The following is an 18,249-nucleotide window of genomic DNA, read 5'->3' as shown; positions in this document are numbered from 1 at the left end:
AAAAAAAAAAATCCGTTTTTTAATGGGAGTTAGGAAAGGTCCGGGGCGATAGAAACAAAGCCATAAAAAGATGGTTACAGAGAAAAGTTAAATAAAACCTAAAAGGAGAAAATTTCAACAAGTTCTTTCATCACTCTGCTCCTCAAAAGAGTGCTGCAAGGAGAGAATCGAGCAATTCTATAGACTATTCACAAGTTATCAAGATTATGGAAACAGATGATGAAACCAAATCTCAACAAAAACAGCCACTCCCTCCCTCCCTCCCATCCAATCCCCGTAATCGGTATCGAGTATATCTTTATATGGCTGCAACGGATCCTCAACGAACCGAAATTTACCTGTCGTTTCCTGTATCGAAGGAAAATTTTATCACACAATGTGCCTGTTTGAGTTAGCATGGTTCATATGGGATGCTACTTCATCGTAGCTATCGGGTTCATCTTCTTCATCAGAGGATAAGAGAGAAGATCCCATCCAAGCTTTGAATCCTTCATTGACACGCCTTTCGACATCCGGGGAGATTTCCAAAGGATTTGCTACCAACATTTCCAGGCCGAGGTTTCTTCCACCGAGGTCTCCCTCGCCGAGAATTGTAGCTGCTTTTCGTCTTAAGAAAAAGGCAGTTCCTCCATAGAGAATAACTAGACCCCATGATGAGATCTCATAGCACCAAAACAGGGGCACAGAGCAGCTGCCACCCAAGGTGAGAAGACTTGAACCAAGAAATAGTGCCAAGAGGCCAAATATGATGGCGAAAATAACATTTAGGATGGTAAGACAGCGAACGCCACCTACAAATAGCCACATAAAATAAATCTATAAATGAAAATCTGAACATGTACAGACTAACTAAGTACGACATTTGTTTTGAGGTATGAAGATTTAATCCTCAAACTTCGAGGAAAAAGTATATGTAACGGTCCAAGTCCACCGTTAGCAGATATTGTTCTCTTTGGACTTTCCCTTTCGGGTCTCCCCTCAAGGTTTTTAAAACACGTCTGCTAGGGAGAGGTTTCCACACCCTTATAAAGAATGCTCCGTTCTCCTCCCCAACCAATGTAGGGATCTCACAACAATCTACCCCCTTCGGGACCCAGTATCCTCGATGACACTCGTTCCTCTTTCCAATCGATGTGAGACCCCCCAGGGCTCAACCTCCTTGTGCTGGCACATCGCCCGATATTTGGCTCTGATACCATTTGTAACAGCCTAAATCCACCGCTAACAGACATTGTCTTCTTTGGGTTTTCTCTTTCAGGCCTCCCCTCAAGGTTTTTAAAACGCATCTACTAGGAAGAGGTTTTCACACTCTTATAAAGGATGCTTCGTTCTCCTCCCCAACCGAGGTGAGATCTCACAGTATATGTCAATCACCATTGAGCTAGGCTCACATTGACAATCACGTGGGACACTTTTTATCATATTATATTTAACAAGAAAATAAGTTGCGGATGAAATGGAAGGGTTGCTTTTGCCCCTACACCAAGAAGAGGGGAGACAATAGAGAAACCGGAAAACTGAAAAGCATCAAGCCCTCAAATTAACCAAAACTAAAAGAAGACGGAATAAAATAAGCCAGCCAAGCAGGGGACAAGACAATGCATTTTCACACCAAAAGGCAGTATGAAATCTCATATTATTTCAAAAAATAACTACATAAACCAAATAGAAAAATAAAATTTCTTTAGGCATTGAAAATTCAATAAAGCAGCAGCAAAGCAAAATCCAAACTCGAAAAGCTTTTAAACTAACATAATTCCTTCTATTATAACATCCATAATTAATGATAATAAATGACATGTTGACTTACAAAAGCTGATAAGGAGATAAGATAGGGCTTTACCTCTCCTCGATGCACAGTAGCTATTCTCAACTACCTTCAAGCAACCGTGTCTAGTTGGAGCAGAATAAGCAACAGCTATGCCTGCAATATAAGTTAATTGATTCAGAAGATGGTAGAAAGTAACCCAACACCTTTAGTGATAATTGCACTCTTAAAACAAAATAAATTTGTAGATTTCAAACAAAGGAAGGTGTGAAGTCTGATTGTGTACATCATGATAACAAATATATGGTACCCACGGATCAACACCGACTTCCATTAGCCCGTCTCTGACTGCCGTAATCGGCAAGTCATCTAAAAATTAAGAATATAACATTTCCAGAGCTTTGTTTCTAAGGTAGAATGTAGCACAAACCAATACGCAAACAATCTAAACTCTCCAAACAAAGTTTCAGTACAAACATTTGAGTAGTGACTCGGAACACAAGAGGCTCGATTATTTAGAAAAAATGAAACAAAAAACTCTTTGATGGGAGGTGGGAAAGGGGTAAGCTAAGAAATAAAATGGCACGATTCCTATACAGACAAAGGATTATCCTCAAGTTCGCATTTCACAGAGATGACAACTCATCTTGTATTATTTTTTTTTATTCAGTATTTTTCCCGTTAAAAATATCCCCCCAACACAGCACACGATGCGAATGAAACAACACAGATTGCATTCTCTATTTCTTTCTTTGGGACCCTTGCATGTTGTCATCTCCTTTGGCATTATAAGAATGCATAATAAAATTAACAATGAGAGAACTCTAAACGGCTAAGACCAAAGATAAAGGAAAAGCTAGGCAGACTTATATTTATAGCACCAATATAACAACCCAAGTCCATCACTGGCAGATATTGTTCACTTTGGCCTGTTACGTATTGTTGTCGGTCTCACGATTTTAAAACATGTCTACTAGAGAGAGGTTTCCACACCCTAATAAGGAATGTTTCATTCCCCTCTCCAACCGATATCGGATCTCACAATCCACCCCCTTCGGGGCCCAACGTCCTTGCTGGCACACTGCCCGGTGTCTAACTCTAATACCATCTGTAACAGCCCAAGCCCACTACTAGCAAATATTGTCCGCTTTGGCCCATTACGTATCGCCGTAAGCCTCACGGTTTTAATACGTGTCTACTAGGAAGAGGTTTCCACATCCTTATAAGGAATGTTTCGTTCCCTCTCCAACCGATGTTGGATCTCACAACCAATGCTCACCCTACTATTAAAGTAATTGCATATTTCTCCCCCAGCAGGTGTAAGGAAAAGCCACCAACACAACAGAAGTTCATATCTAAAATATAGATGATGGTTCTATCAAATGGAAGTTTATATGTAATTAGGGTACAGGATTGGTGCAGAGCTGGGTAACCATTGATGTAAAGATACAAATAAACAGTCAAAGAATTCTAATTCAAATAGCTAAAAAGAAACGTTAATACTAAAATAATTGCAAATCAATAGTCCTTAGTCATCAGCAATCACATGGTGATGACTAAGTTTTTTCACGACATATTGCCTTAAAGGAAATCATCCAGCCTTTCTCCCATAAGCTTCCTCGAAGGTAAGAACTGTTAATTTATCCTATATGATAACAAGTCATTGGATCTCTTAGCCAAGTTTCAATCTTAACCCATTACAGAAACTAATCAAATTTTAGTCCCTAATTCTTCAACTAACGAGAAACAAGTCAAAATCAATCATAATCAAGAACAAGTCCTCTGTTGTCCAATTCACTCGCAACGAGTCAAATCTTACTGATTGAACAAAAGAATCTAAAAATCTCGGAATCAAAATTTTCTGCTAACGCTTAAAACGTAGAAAGACTTTCTTACCTGCAATAAGATAGACAACCGATGCAAGAAATGCGAATGCTGAGGGGATGAACACGAGCATCCAAAAATAGTCCACGATTTCTTGATTGGTAAGGTAAAAAGCTCCAACAAAATGATCAGAATCGCCTCCTTTCCCGTTCATAGGGAGAGGCTGAAGCCTCCTGTCACTGCAGAACGGTCTATTTCCAATGTCGCCGGGGAAGACTATTTTCAAACTGATAGTAGTGCATACAATGATTGCGAACCCTATCAAAACCACAAAAGCCATTACCAGCGGTTTCTGAATCTTGCCCCAAGCTTTTTCTTCTTCGCGAAGATTCTCATACTCGTGCTTCGGCATGAACGCCTGGCGAAGCGCGTCTCCAATAATTGCCATTCGAGCCAGAAAGAAAAATCTTCGTCGCGAAAAATCGAACTCAACACCGATCAGGAAAAAACCTAACTGAACAGAAATCTACTTTTCAGAACCCTAAATCTTCACATTTCGCATATAAAATGGATCACACGAACCATCGATGTACATCCAGCCAGAATAAGTACCGTAATTACAACTACTTAGCAGAAAGCTTTGGCGAAATACCAATAAATTGTGGTTTCCCGAAAAGAAAATTGAAATTCAATCTTGGTTCAAGAACCTTCTGATGATCTCCGATGGACCCTAATTGAAATGGCGGTGGACGAGGAAATGCTTGCTTGCTGGAGAGATTGAAAGAGAGAAAGTGGTGAACTGGTAGCGTAGCTTACAGGTTAGATCTGCAATTTACAATCGCCAACAAATGTGGCACGATATTCGGGATTTGGCGGTTCTGTGTGCAATGATCGGCGACTTCCGGCAACCCCATCGTTAATGTTTTATTATCATTATTATTTTTTTTTTCTTCACTATGGAAATTACCCTTTTTATTAAAATAAATAAATTAAAAAAAATACTCTTATCATTAATATATTTACTGTTCATAAAGCAAAGACAGGTGGAGACTTTGAATCAGATGTTTCTTGTGGCCAAAATTAGTCGTTTTTGTTGACTTTTGATTTTTTTTTTTTAATTTTAATTTTAGAGCTTCTATGTAATTTTTTGAGTTCTACTCTAAATTTAAGTTCTTGGTCCAAAAAAATTAGTGTAAAAATTGTGGCAAAATGGTGAGTTGTTTCACGATATGTAATGAGTCATACAGGACAACATCTACTAACGATAACTTGAGCTATTACAAACGGTATCAGAGCCAAACACTAGGCGATGAGCCAGCGATGACGTTGATCCCTAAAGGGGTAGATTGTGAGATCCTACATCTGTTGGAGAGGGAAACAATATTTTTTTTATAGTAGTGGAAAAGCTTTTTTGTAACCGTCGCGTTTATAAACCCGTGAGACTGATGGTGATATATAACAAGCCAAAGTGAACAATATTTGCTAACAGTAGACTTAGATAACTTCAGAAACATTGATTATTTTAATGTTGAAATTAGTAATAGACTATATATAACGCATATGAGAGAAAAAAATAGAAGAGGAGACCATGAAATACATATAAATGGTGTTGTTTATATACGAACTATTAAGAACATTTTTTTTAAATATTTTTTGAAATATCAAGGCTATTAATACAGCATTACTGAAACGAGATATAAAGTTCAAGAGTACATACGAGTGAGGTTTAGGAAATTTTGGGGTTCTTCATTTTATCCGTAGAATCGGGATTCTCCATTTAGACTAGGAATGGAGGAGGGAGTGGGAAACATTTTTTCTGTTATATAAATGGAGTTGGGGACGAGATTATATTCCATGTTCCTGCCCCTTCCCAATTCTCCATCCCATGCTTTTATATATATATATATATAATTCTTTTTCTTCGATTAAAAACCCTACTTTAAAAATTATTAAAAATACGAAAAATAAATTTAAATACTTGAAAGGACAACAACTGATTGCTTCATGGATTTCGATAATAAGGATTTATTTATTTATTTATTAATAAGATAAATAAATTTCCATAATAAGATTTGGAATTTCGGGATATGAATTAGTGCGTGGCCTAGTTGTTGTCATTTTCATTAAAGTTTAAAAGTATGTTACTAAACCAACCCACCAATGAAAAATAGCCACGTGGAGAGCAAACTTAATGGAGTAGATTATTTACGTTGACCATCAAGTTTTTTTTTTATTATTTTTTTTAGGAGTTTCAAACCTAAAAGCGCAAGAAAATATAGAAACTGTTAAAATATTAATCCCTTTAAAAAAGGACCTTCATTAATATTTTAAAAATTAAAAAATTAAAAAATACTCTTAAAACCTTTTGTGGATTTTTAAAATAGTAACTTTTATAACAGCATTAAAAATACTTTTTATTACTATTCTCAAATTTTTTTAAATTTAAAAAATATATTTACCAGTCGAATTTTAAAAATATTTATAAACTTTAAATAATAACATTAAGATGATATATAAGATGTAGATAAATGATTTTCGTACATATATTGACAGTGTAAACTTTTTTATAAAGGTTAAAAATATTAATGCTACCTCCAAGGGATATTTTTTTAAAAAATGTAAAGTATATTCATAATATTTTTTAAAGTTTAATAGTAAGTATTTAATATATATATATTAATAGTTTAAAATTATTTTTGAGATAAAATAAACCAGTTTAAAAATATTTTTATTAATTTAACCAATTTATAATAAAAAAAAAAACTTGAAAAACTGTTTGAAATAAAAATTAAATTAATTCCGACCGTTACCTGCTAACCCAGATACCGAAAAATGTTGAGCAATGATTGGCCAGGTTCATGGTCGTGCGTCGCAGTGGATACTTTCCTGGAAAAAAGCCGGCGATCCATGTAGTGGTTAAACAAAGAACCGGAACTGCTTGATGGAGAAAAGGTCGGTCGAGCCGAAGGAATGAAAGTCTTCCACCTCAGTACTACACAACGAAAGTGGATCGTTTTATTACACGTGGCGCAATGTCACTGGCCTTCTGTTTAAGTTCCATCTAAGCCCATGGGGAGGCAAACTAAAATGCGTCGAGAAAAAAAAGAAAAAAATAAGAAAAAGGGGAAAGTTTTGTTTGTTTATCGAGAGAAAGGGGGGTTACTGGCGATCTCGCGGCCGGAGAGCGTTTTTTGAGAGAGTGGACGGTGTATTCAGCTATTTAGCCGGAAAATTATTTGCCGTCGACGGTGGAGATTTGTACGGTTGACGGAATAGGAATTTTTTCTTCCGATCCGGCAGTGTTATTTGCGCGGAAGAGAGATGGTGAATTCTGTGGTGGCGCGTGCTACGAGCGATATGTTGATTGGTCCAGATTGGGCTATGAACATCGAGATCTGTGATATGCTGAACCATGACCCTGGGTACGCATTGCATACGATTGATTGCTTCATCGTTTTTCGTTTTTCTTTCTTGTTTTTTTATAATAATTTATCAGTTTGAAGAAGCTGCGTTATCTGTTCTTATTTTCGTGTTTGGTTGCTGAGAATCTGTTCGGCACAAAAATAAATGAGTACTGGAATTCTGCTTTTGGAATTTTGAATTTGTATTTTCAAACGGAAGGTTGAAGACAAGCCGAATAGAAATTGGCATCTTCCCCGTGTTATTTTTCTGCATTCAAATGGAAATTATAATTTGCGACTCAGCCACTGACCGTTCATGCATCCCGATAAATAAATGAGTAATTTCAGCCGGTTTTGCTCCTGACTAAGGCTGAGGATTTTCTATTAGGTTTTCGTTTAATTTGATTCCTTGACGAGGAAGAATCTGACGGTGCTTCCGTTTTTTCATTGGACAATGGGCTGGATTTATCATATCTCTCTTCCAAGTTTCTAACCTTTAGGCTTGGAGTTCACTATTTCATTGGCAAATTTTCAGGCAAGCGAGGGATGTTGTTAAAGGTATAAAGAAGCGCCTTGGAAGCAAGAACGCAAAAGTTCAACTTCTTGCCCTGACGGTAATTCCTAAGTTCTGACTAATTTGTAATTTTATGCAATCGGTGGCTATTGCCTTTATTGGCATTATTTACTCTATTAATTACTTAATTTTTTTAGAGGTATCTGCTAGAGGTTTCGGTAAAAGAAACATTCTCTTTGCATAAAAACAGAACAAGTTCTTTGATAGTTGAGTACCACGCATATAGATTCAAAAGTAATGCAGGGAGTTCCTAATTTGAGTTTATTGTTCTTGCTGATCCACTTATTAAGCTTGCGTTACCTTGTTTCCTGAAGCAATGTTCAGTTAACTTAATCTTGGTATTCTATGTTTTTAGATGATTAAGTTGATTTTTGATTTTGTCATATCTCTACATTCTAGCTGTTGGAAACAATCATTAAGAATTGTGGGGACATTGTTCATATGCATGTGGCAGAGAAGGGTCTTCTTCATGAGATGGTAAAAATGGTGAAGAAGAAGGTAGGATTTTATCTAGAATGTTTTTGTTGCTTTCTTGCGTCACCCATCGTTCTTTCCTCGAATAACATCTCAGCAATTCTGAGCATGATATAGCCTGATTTTCGCGTCAAAGAGAAGATATTGACTCTGATAGATACTTGGCAAGAAGCTTTTGGAGGAGCTAGGGCGAGATATCCACAATATTATGCTGCATACCATGAATTGTTGGTAAGTGTTGAAAAACATTCTTTTAAGCCCAATGATGCTGATTGAATTCATTAGAAACACTTCATTCTTTGAACTTCTGGCATCTTCGCAAAAGTGTGCGCATCATCTCGTTCTATTTTCTCATGGATGCACCATCTTCTGCTAGTTATCATGACATGAGTATGCGAGTCGATACCTTCTTTGTTTCAGCGTGCTGGGGCAGTTTTCCCCCAGAGATCTGAGAGCTCTGGGCCTGTATTCACCCCCCCACAAACACAACCGTTGTCATCTTTTCCTCCTAGTCTGCGGAACCCCGATCGTAATCAGCAAGATGATGCTGAGACCTCAACGGAGTCCGAGTTTCCGACCTTGAGGTGGGCAAACTTCTTTTACTATCATTTTTCATCATCACATTATTCTTGTCTGTTTTATGATTATAGTTAATATGGAACTTTGAAACTGATTTTGGTTTCATTTTTTCAGCCTGACTGAAATTCAAAATGCCCGTGGCATTATGGATGTCCTTTCAGAAATGGTTAATGCATTAGAACCAGGGAATAAAGAGGTACTTTATCAGTTTAAAACGAAAGCAAAACTATGTTTTATCTCATGACATATTTGGGATGTTTTCTTTATTCTTCTGTTAATCCACATGTTCCGTGGATTTCGACTCTAAAGATGTTGGATTTCTTCTGGCCAAAAAAAAAATAAAAAATGTTGGGGTTTCGCATCTTGCAGGCTATCAGGCAGGAGGTTATTGTTGACTTGGTTGAACAGTGCCGTACTTACAAGCAGAGGGTGGTTCACCTTGTTAACTCAACCGCGTAAGACCTCATATCGCACTTATAGTTGCTGCTATTGATAGAAGAAATGTTCTACATTTTTTTTCGGCTTCACGACATTATATTAATTTTGTTGGCAAAGAGCATTAGGGACTTGTCGTCTAAATTCTTTCTGCTGTATCCTTGTCCTTTTCATATTCCCGTCCACATTTCCTTACTCATCCGTACGTTGGGAGTTTTCCAAGTTAAAACAGAGGAATCCAACAAGAAAGCTCTCAATCTCGAAGCAACGGCCTTCTTCCATCGTCCCTTTTAGTGGCACTTTATTTCACCCAGGATTTCTAGTATATGCTCCCAAAATCCTCCATCTCCTTGCCTTTTAGATTTCTTCTGACGTTTAATTTTCAGTATTAATTGGGGTTTTGTTGAGTGAGTTCGCTTGAAGTATTATGGGGTAATTCAAGTAGAGCAAGCGTTGTATGTTGCTTTCAGCTGTACTTCTTCTTGAACAACTAGTCTATGAAATCTACACTACATTAATGAATGCCAACTGGAGAGTCACATTTTATGTATGCGTGTATTTGTGTTTATTTCGTAATGCTGGTGCAGAGATGAGTCACTACTTTGCCAAGGACTTGCACTTAATGATGATCTTCAGAGGCTACTTGCGAGGCATGAATCGATTTCTTCTGGGAAACCTGTTGCTCAGAACCCAAAGTCTGGATCTGCTACAGCACACGTTGGTGGAGACCAGCCCCTTATTGACACTGGAGATAACAGCAAACAGCCTGAGACAAAGTAATTATGTCTTTTGGAGTTGATTTCTTTTTGCAGTATGCTAATTCATGGTATATTGCATGTATTTGATTTTTGAATGTCAAGATTGATGCTTGTAAAGTTTCATCGGATGCTTAAATATTTGATTCTGGTCATTTAAGTCACGACTGCCTTATGTTTGGTTGTGCATTGACGTTTAATTGTTATGCAGAGCTGCCTCAAATGCCGGTGAAGGTTCTCAAATCCTGAACCAGGGGTTGCTTCCGGCACCTGCTTCAACTAATGGTCCAGCTCCTCCAGGTAGGGTTGAACCCAGTGTGGACCTGCTAAGCGGTGACTTCAATTCACCAAAGGCAGAGACTTCATTGGCTCTTGTTCCTGTTGGAGAGCAACAACCTAATAATCCTCCTGCATCCGATCAAAATGCTCTTGTTCTTTTTGACATGTTCTCTGATGGTAACAATGCCTCTAATCCTGCAAATCCCCCTCCTATCAGTCCCGGTGGGCAATCCCCCCACCCACATGCTTCCCAATTTCAACAGCAACAGCAGCAGCAGCAGCAGCCAAATGTTCACTCCCCGCAGGCTGGATTTTATCCAAATGGGAACGTTACGAACATGGGTTCGCCTAATTATGAGCAATCGATGTACATGCAGGGCCCAGGTTCACCCTGGAATGGTCCAATTCCTCAGCAGCAGCAACTGCAGCAGCCCCCTTCACCTGGCTATGGTACTTTCATCTCATGCTCTTGCATTATTGGCTCTGATTGAAAGGCTAGATCATGATTAGAACATGGCAGAACTCTCCATCTTTGTGTTTCCATATGTGCTCAATCCTGGGAGTGACAAGTTCTCTATTTTCTTTCTGCTAATGTTCTGTTGCTTCTCTTAGTTATTGCATGAATTTCACGTACCATTTGCTTGGAATTTTTTGTTGTTCAGGGTTCGACATGAACATATGCAAGGCTTACATGATGTTTGGTTGTGACAGGTTCGCAAACAACCGGTGCATTGCCACCTCCTCCCTGGGAAGCTCAGTCTCCTGATGGTGGCAGCCCAGTATCAGGTTCTCATTACTCTCAACCAATGCAGGTTACTACTCAGGTTATTGTCTCACACGGACTCGGTGGACATCCCCAGGGACCTCAATCCATGGGGAACGAGGTTGTAGGCATAGGTATGTACATCCAGTCCATGACGAGTGGTCAAATGTCTAACGTCACTAGCCATGTTAATCCGAGCCATCAGTTGTTGCACCCACAGCAGATCCCAGGCATGCAAAATATGGTCATGGCAATGCCTCCACAGCATCCGCAAGCTAACCAGATGACACAACCTTATTACCCTCAACAGCAGATGTATGGCAACCACAACAACCAATACAACAACCCCGGCTATGGCTATGGTCATGGTCAATCACAAGTGCCCCAATATCTTGAGCAGCAAATGTATGGCCTATCAGTTGGAGACGACATGAGTATGAGCAGTTCGTCTTCTCAGACTTCTGCTTTATCCTATGTGCCTCCCATGAAGCCGGTCACTAAGCCAGAGGACAAACTTTTCGGGGATCTCGTCGACATTGCGAAATTCAAACCCGCGACGTCCGCTCCTGGCAGAGCTGGTAGCATGTGAAATCATTGCTGCACCTTTTTCCTCTGGTTATTTTATACCTCCCCCTGTTTCACATTGCATACATATAGTAGTGTTTTTGCCTTTGGCGCCCCTCATTCTTGTTGCCTGTTTGAGTATTATTGAAATCGTGTATATTTCTTGTAGAGGGATGGAAAAAGGAAAAGAGAAAAGGAAAAGGAAAAGGCCTTGGGAGACCACTTGCCTTAAAAGTGGACTTTTGTTGATTTATTTTCCCCTTCATTTTTTTTGAAATAAAAACTGTAGTGTAAAGTTCATCTCTGATTCATTTTTAGTAATTTGAGCAATAAATTTTTTTGCTTGATCTGTTATAATCATTTGTATCTTTCATTGTTTTTCTAAGAGTTCTTATCAGTTTGTGAAATATTTACATAAAACTAAGCTGTTTTCAGATTTGAATCGAAAAGACGAAATTTTTGGCGGCATTTACTTAGATGAAAATTATAATGTGAACCTTTAACATTTGAGTTGAGGTATGAATTAATTTATCTAAAAAATTAAGAATCGATAGTTAGATAAGAGAAAAAATTATCGGTGCATATATTAAACACAACATTTTCATTGGTACGAAACTTTTTTGGTGAAGTTGAAAGAGAAGTCTTGAGAGCTTGTACCCAATCTAAACGATATTATACAATTATGAAGATATGTATGTTCAATGTCTCTAATAATTGCTACTAAATTGTATCTTAAATTTTATTTTTGTCCTTGAAATCCTCAATGAATAGGAGTCTAATATGAATAAGTAGTAAATGTAACCGCCCAAACCCATTGCTAGCATATCTTGTTCGCTTTGACCCCTTACATAACGGATCAAAGCGGACAATATCTGCTAACGGTGGACTTGGGTTGTTATAAATGGTATTAGAGTCGGTCACTGGACGGTGCAAGACACTGATCGGAGTAAGGGTGTAGGCGCAAGGTACTCGTTGGAGTAAGGGTCTAGGTGCAAGGCACTAGTTAGAGTAAGAACGGGTTGGAGTAGGTCCCTTTCCATAATAAACACGTTTTAAGACTATGAGACTGACGACGATACGTAACATGTCAAAGTAGACAATATCTGTTAGTGGTGGACTTGAGCTGTTATTAGTAAAATTGTGGGTGAATTCTTAATCTCATACATGAAACTAATGTTCTTCAATTTTTTTTTAGAATATTACAAATATAAAGGTGCAAAATTTAAACTTACAAAAAAAAAAAAAAAAAAAAAATTGCCTTGACTATCATGATAGGGTGAATTATTAATTATTTTATTATTTTAATATATTATATTCGTTAAAAAAAAAAAAACTTATTTATGAGATTAGTCTTCAAATTTGTTATTATTTATCAGGCACATGGAAATATTAATGGAGAATTGGCCGAGTGCTATTAAAAACAAAAAAGAATTAAAAAATAAAATAGAAAACTAATTAAATTCCGGAGATTCGTCACCACGAGGCTACGAATTACCAAAGAAAGGCGGCCGGTAGTCTTGAAAAAGGTTGCTGATACGATACACCGCTGAGTAAGGCTTCGGCGCTTCTCCCTTTGCGCATCTCCGAGTTACCTCGAGCTGGTTTCCATTGATCGTGAGTGTTCTTGTTGTTCTGTTTTGTATGAACTCCGATTTGTTCGAATTCTTGGTTCTTCTGCTTCTCGATGTCTAGTTGCTATCGATTTCTATCAATTTTGTCTATGAATTTCTCTTTCTTCATTTCTTTTCACCTCGAGTTTCTTCGCTAGGGTTTGATATTATGCATATTACAAATCCTTACGATTTTACTAATTATGATTTATTCTTGTATGGAGTTTTCTTTTTTCGTACCGGTTGCAGTTTATCGGCCGGTAATTTTGCTGGTTTGAGAATTCTAGGCTTGAAGCAGCTTGTCTCGTCTGGGAGAATCTATAATGCAGGTTAGCCACTATACTTAGTTATGTATATAATGAGTCCACACGAAGGGATCTGACTACGAGTATGTTGAGAATTGGCCAATTTAGGGAATGATCATGTATTTATAAGCAAAATACCTCTTTATTGGTACGAGGCCTTTTGGGGAAGCCCAAAACAAAGCCATGAGAGCTTATGCTCAAAGTGGACAATATCATACCATCGTGGAGAGTTGTGATTCCTAACATGGTATCAAGCCATGCCCTAAACTTAGCCATGACAATAGAATCCTCAAATATCGAACAAAGAATTGTGAGCCTTGAAGGTGTAGTCAAAAGTGACTAAAGTGTCGAACAAAGGGTGTACTTTGTTCGAGGACTCCAAAGAAAGGAGTCGAGTCTCGATTAAGGGGAGACTTATAGTGTACTTTGTTCGAGTTGAAGATTGTTGGGAGTGAGTCCCACGTTGGCTAATTTAGGGAATGATCATGTGTTTATAAGCAAAATACCTATTGGTATGAGGCCTTTTGGGGAAGCCCAAAGCAAAGCCATGAGAGCTTATGCTCATAGTAGTCAATATCATACCATTGTGGAGAGTCATGATTCCTAACATGGTATCAGAGCCCTGCTCTAAATTTAGCCATAATAATAGAATCCTCAAATATCCAACGAAGAATTGTGAGCCTTGAAGGTGTAGTCAAAAGTGACTAAAGTGTTGAACAAAAGGTGTACTTTGTTCGAGGGCTCCAGAGAAAGGAGTCGAGCCTCGATTAAGGGGAGACTTATAGTGTACTTTGTTCGAGTTGAGGATTGTTGGGAGTGAGTTCCACATTGGCTAATTTAGAGAATGATCATGGATTTATAAGTAAAGAAATATCTCTCCATTGGTATGAAGCCTTTTTGGGAAGCCCAAAACAAAGCCAGGAGAGCTTATGCTCAAAGTGGACAATATCATACTATTGTGGAGAGTCGTGATTCCTAACAGAGTAGGGCTGAGTCAAGTAAAGTTTCCACCGATCACGCCTAAGCTTTTGTTTTTGTGTAGGCGTCAAGAGCAAGGTTGTTCAAGGAGTACAAAGAGGTTCAAAGAGAAAAGGTAGCAGATCCAGATATTCAGTTGGTTTGTGACGATTCCAATATTTTTAAATGGATAGCGCTAATCAAGGTAATCCTCTCAATGATCCAGATGAAATATGTGGTTTCAGAGTTTTTTTTTTTTTTTTTTTTTTTTTTTTTTTTGCTTACCATGATTGATATGCATTTTTATTTAGGGACCATCTGAGACTCCTTTTGAAGGTGGTGTCTTCCAGCTTGCCTTATCCGTACCTGAGCAATACCCTTTGCAACCTCCTCAAGTGCGGTTCTTAACGAAAATTTTCCATCCAAATGTTCATTTTAAGGTAGAAGTTACCCAGGTCCTTTTTCTAGATCCTATGCTGACTATGAGCCTTTAGAAAGAAAGAAGAATACACCAAAATGTAGGTGCGATACCGTGCGTTTGTGGTTTTTTCTTGTTGTAAGTGAATGCAATGAAAAGACAGATGTAAGCCACGAGAGCGGTACCAAATCGAGGCTAACTCTGAATACTAGATATGATCTCAAAATAATAGGGGTTAAGGTTGACCGGTGACATGTGGGGGATAAGCTTGATCATGGGGGAGGAAAGGGCAACGCTAGGGGAGGGGGTACCGTTGTCCAAGGGAGAGTAGTGAGCAGCAGTATTTAGGTCGTTTTTTAATTAGTTAACAAATACCGTTGAGCATCTATGCATGGAGGGGAATATGGTGGAGAATATATCGGAGAGGTAGTATGTGAGATCCCACAGAGGAATGAGTGTCAGCGAGGATGTCGAGCCCTGAAGGGATGGATTGCGAGATCCCATATCGGTTGGAGAGGGCAACGAAACATTCTTTCTAAGGGTGTGGAAACCTCTCCCTAGTTGATGCGTTTTAAAACTTCGAGGGGAAGCCCCGAAGGAAAAGCCCAAAGAGGACAATATCTGCTAGCGGTGGAGGTATATGGGAGTTGCAATGATACTAGCGGTGAAGGTACCACGGGAGAAGAGTTTACGACAAGCAACGGGGTAAAAAGGAAGTGAACTCAATAGAAAGGAAGCGACCGGGATTAGGAGTAGGAAGCTAGATATTTCGTGGACTGCTTTGTTCATATGAGAGGAGTTCTTGTTGCAGAGCAATTCGGTGCATTAGTGAGCGGCAGTCTAAAGGGAGAGGGAGAGGTTCGGTGTGATTTTGATGGGAGGCTTGGATCCCGAAAGAGGGTGATCCGGTCACGGGACGAGTTGAGAACCCGAATATTCCTTATTCCAACTTTTGCAGAAGGCCATACTCAGTGAAAATTCATGGCTCTCCGGCCACTGGCATATGAAGTGCTTGTGTAACGCCATTGATTGAAATAGTATAAGTTGCATTCTTTGCTATGAACTATATTGATGAATGGTGATCATTCAACTTCGCCGATCCCTTTTGTGATTGTCGTCTTATTTTTAATACACGAATCGAACCACACTTATACTTATCGATGTACGTCGTTCCTGCAGACGGGTGAGATCTGCCTAGACATATTGAAGAACGCATGGAGCCCAGCATGGACTCTGCAATCTGTTTGTAGGGCTATAATCGCTTTGATGGCTCATCCCGAACCTGATAGCCCGCTAAACTGCGATTCTGGTGAGTTTTCATGGATTCCTTATGATGAATTTTCCTGATTTATATGTTCATTTATTTGAATCTTTGTGATGGCGTGATAATGTAGCAAAGTGGTTAATTGATCTGAAACCTGCTTCTGGTTGGCGATTGAATTAGTTCATCATTCCTAAACCATTCTTTTAGAGAATGATTTGCATAATAGTTAGAATAGATGCAAAAATTATGAGAAGAACACCGAGCTAATCGCTTGAGTCTATAGGCTACCTCTCCTCGATCAAACAAACTCTGAATTTCATAAGAGAATTAAGATCGTAGTTGCATCAGTTTGGCTCGGGTCTAGGCCGATACTGATGTAAACTAGCTTATCGATTTATGAATATAAAAACCCAATAGGACTAAACCAAGTTGATCAGCTAATGTTTAGTTGTATATTTTTAAATTGAATCGATTGATAATGCTCGAGATATTGGAGAATTTCATTCCTTAGGAAGGTGTTGTGCATTGTAAGCCAGCTTCAAGGAGGCAACTAGAATTCGATTTATAATAATCAAGGCTCCGTTCGATAACTATTTAGTTTTTAGTTTCTAAAAAGTGTGCTTATTTTCTTCTAATTTCTTTAGAATGATTTTCGTCTTTCTAAATGCAATATTTTGGTGAAAGTTGTGTTTATAAGCTAAATTTCCAAAAATAAAAAATCGAAAAGGCTCGAACTTAGGTCTTGGGTGATTCAACTTAAGACCTTGGAGAGAACCTCCGAACATTCCAAGTACAACGGTATCATTTGGAGGTGAAATAACTAATGTGTGTTGCTCGGTTTCATAACCTTTATTCGGGATCGAACTCCGGTAACACATATAAAGCAACGCGAGTGATCTTCAATTCTTCTAACTGATTATTTGGGTGTTTACAGGAAATCTTCTGCGTTCGGGCGATGTCCGAGGTTATCAATCAATGGCAAGGATGTACACAAGGCTGGCTGCCATGCCCAAAAAGGGCTGACTTTCCATTGCTTCTTCTTAGTCAAACATTTGAATTTGAGGTTAGCTGTTGTCATCAAGGAGACCGTAGTATGTGTTAATGGCCATACCTACAAATTTGATAATCCAGACATCTTATGTAAAGTAAAGCACATTCCATCTTTTATTTTATTTTATTTTTATTTTTATTTTTATTTTTATAGTTCACTATAATGTGTTTTAATATAAGAAATCAATACTTAATTAATAAAAAAATATAAGTGAATTGGTTGTTTACCTAATTAATAAAAGTGATGAGTATAATTAAATAATGTCCATATAAAAATATTATTCTCTATTATTTAAAGTATTTATTATCAATCAAGAAAATCAATTTTGGAATGAAGACCAAAATTAAATGAATTTCTAAATTGATTATCTTAATTTTAATTTCAAACAAAGCTTAGATTGTGACCAGATATTCGTATCGTCGTTAGTTTCATAGTTTTAAAATGCATTTCTATTAAGGAGAGGTAACGCGTCTCTATTAGGAAGGGGTGGCTCTATTAGGAAGAGGTTTTCACCCATTTGGGGCCCAACATCCTCGCGCCTCTCTATTAGGGAGAGGTAAGCAAAACGTCTATTAGGGAGAGGTTTCCACCCATTAGAGGCCCAACATTGCTTGGTGTTTGGCTTTGATATCATTTATAATAGCCCAAGTGGTTTCCACCCTTTGGGGGCATTTGGGGCCCAACATCATTGTTGGCTAACTACTTACCAACATCATTGTTGGCTAACTACTTAGTGTCTGACTTTGATATTATTTATAATAGTTCAAGTCCACTGCTAACAGTAATTGTCTGTTTTAGCTCGTTACGCATTGTCGTCAGCCTCACGATTTTAAAACGCATCTACTAGGGAGAAGTTTTTCACACCCAATGTTTTATTACCTTCTCCAACCGATATGAGATCTCACAAAACAAATGAGTTTTTGTGTTCGAACAGGTAAAAATCAATCTACCCGTCAATTTTAGAAATTATACTCAAATCAGCAAGTGATTTTGGTTCAAACAGTGGTTAGTAGTTTGTGATATGGGCGATAAATTTTAACTCGAAAAATAATAATTTAGCCACATTTGGGGGAGGATTCGACTCCGATTTACCCATTTTAAAAGTTTATATGAATTTTGTATCGTACCTTTTATCTTATTTATTTTCTTTCTATTTTCAAGTTCGATTTGATTTAGGTGATTCTATTTTTGTTTTTATATGCATGGGCCTGTGCAACATCTCTACGAT

The 18,249-nt window shown here is 38.1% G+C and overlaps 3 protein-coding genes across 3 annotated transcripts; 2 read left to right on the top strand and 1 right to left on the bottom strand.

The window, feature by feature from the left end:
* Positions 1–49: 49 nt before the first annotated feature.
* LOC111806085 (uncharacterized) lies at positions 50–4,536 on the bottom strand. Its single transcript, XM_087128084.1, has 3 exons — positions 3,665–4,536; positions 1,844–1,924; positions 50–791 (listed from the first exon to the last, which is right to left on the bottom strand). Exons 1-3 carry the CDS (start codon positions 4,038–4,040, stop codon positions 370–372), a joined length of 879 nt encoding a protein of 292 aa, XP_086984210.1. The 5' UTR covers positions 4,041–4,536; the 3' UTR covers positions 50–369.
* A 2,145-nt stretch (positions 4,537–6,681) lies between these two features.
* Positions 6,682–11,763, top strand: LOC111805411 (ENTH/VHS/GAT family protein). Its single transcript, XM_023690495.2, has 10 exons — positions 6,682–7,014; positions 7,529–7,607; positions 7,967–8,065; positions 8,159–8,272; positions 8,462–8,625; positions 8,735–8,816; positions 8,990–9,075; positions 9,643–9,831; positions 10,022–10,539; positions 10,801–11,763. Exons 1-10 carry the CDS (start codon positions 6,914–6,916, stop codon positions 11,439–11,441), a joined length of 2,073 nt encoding a protein of 690 aa, XP_023546263.2. The 5' UTR covers positions 6,682–6,913; the 3' UTR covers positions 11,442–11,763.
* A 1,108-nt stretch (positions 11,764–12,871) lies between these two features.
* LOC111804967 (ubiquitin-conjugating enzyme E2 PEX4) lies at positions 12,872–17,159 on the top strand. The gene is made up of 6 exons (XM_023689814.2): positions 12,872–13,030; positions 13,251–13,355; positions 14,374–14,493; positions 14,600–14,728; positions 15,886–16,015; positions 16,905–17,159. The coding sequence occupies exons 2-6, from the start codon at positions 13,350–13,352 to the stop codon at positions 16,991–16,993; spliced, it is 474 nt and encodes a 157-aa protein (XP_023545582.1). The 5' UTR covers positions 12,872–13,030; positions 13,251–13,349; the 3' UTR covers positions 16,994–17,159.
* The last annotated feature ends 1,090 nt before the right edge of the window (positions 17,160–18,249 follow it).

This window comes from Cucurbita pepo, chromosome 11 (genome assembly GCF_057944985.1).
Source record: "Cucurbita pepo subsp. pepo isolate OVF chromosome 11, ASM5794498v1, whole genome shotgun sequence".
In the NCBI taxonomy this organism is placed as follows: Eukaryota; Viridiplantae; Streptophyta; class Magnoliopsida; order Cucurbitales; family Cucurbitaceae; genus Cucurbita; species Cucurbita pepo.
Note: the sequence above shows the minus strand (reverse complement) of the source record. Positions and strands in the feature narration are given on the sequence as shown.

Coding starts and splice junctions, on each gene's coding strand:
- LOC111806085 (XM_087128084.1), bottom strand. CDS start 4,040: ATGGCAATTATTGGAGACGCGCTTCGCCAGGCGTTCATGCCGAAGCAC. Junction 1,925..3,664: donor GGTTGTCTATCTTATTGCAG/GTAAGAAAGTCT, acceptor CTTATATTGCAG/GCATAGCTGTTGCTTATTCT. Junction 792..1,843: donor CTACTGTGCATCGAGGAGAG/GTAAAGCCCTAT, acceptor GGCTATTTGTAG/GTGGCGTTCGCTGTCTTACC.
- LOC111804967 (XM_023689814.2), top strand. Junction 14,729..15,885: donor ATCCAAATGTTCATTTTAAG/GTAGAAGTTACC, acceptor TCGTTCCTGCAG/ACGGGTGAGATCTGCCTAGA. Junction 16,016..16,904: donor CCCGCTAAACTGCGATTCTG/GTGAGTTTTCAT, acceptor GGGTGTTTACAG/GAAATCTTCTGCGTTCGGGC.
- LOC111805411 (XM_023690495.2), top strand. CDS start 6,914: ATGGTGAATTCTGTGGTGGCGCGTGCTACGAGCGATATGTTGATTGGT. Junction 8,626..8,734: donor TCCGAGTTTCCGACCTTGAG/GTGGGCAAACTT, acceptor TCATTTTTTCAG/CCTGACTGAAATTCAAAATG. Junction 9,832..10,021: donor AGCAAACAGCCTGAGACAAA/GTAATTATGTCT, acceptor ATTGTTATGCAG/AGCTGCCTCAAATGCCGGTG.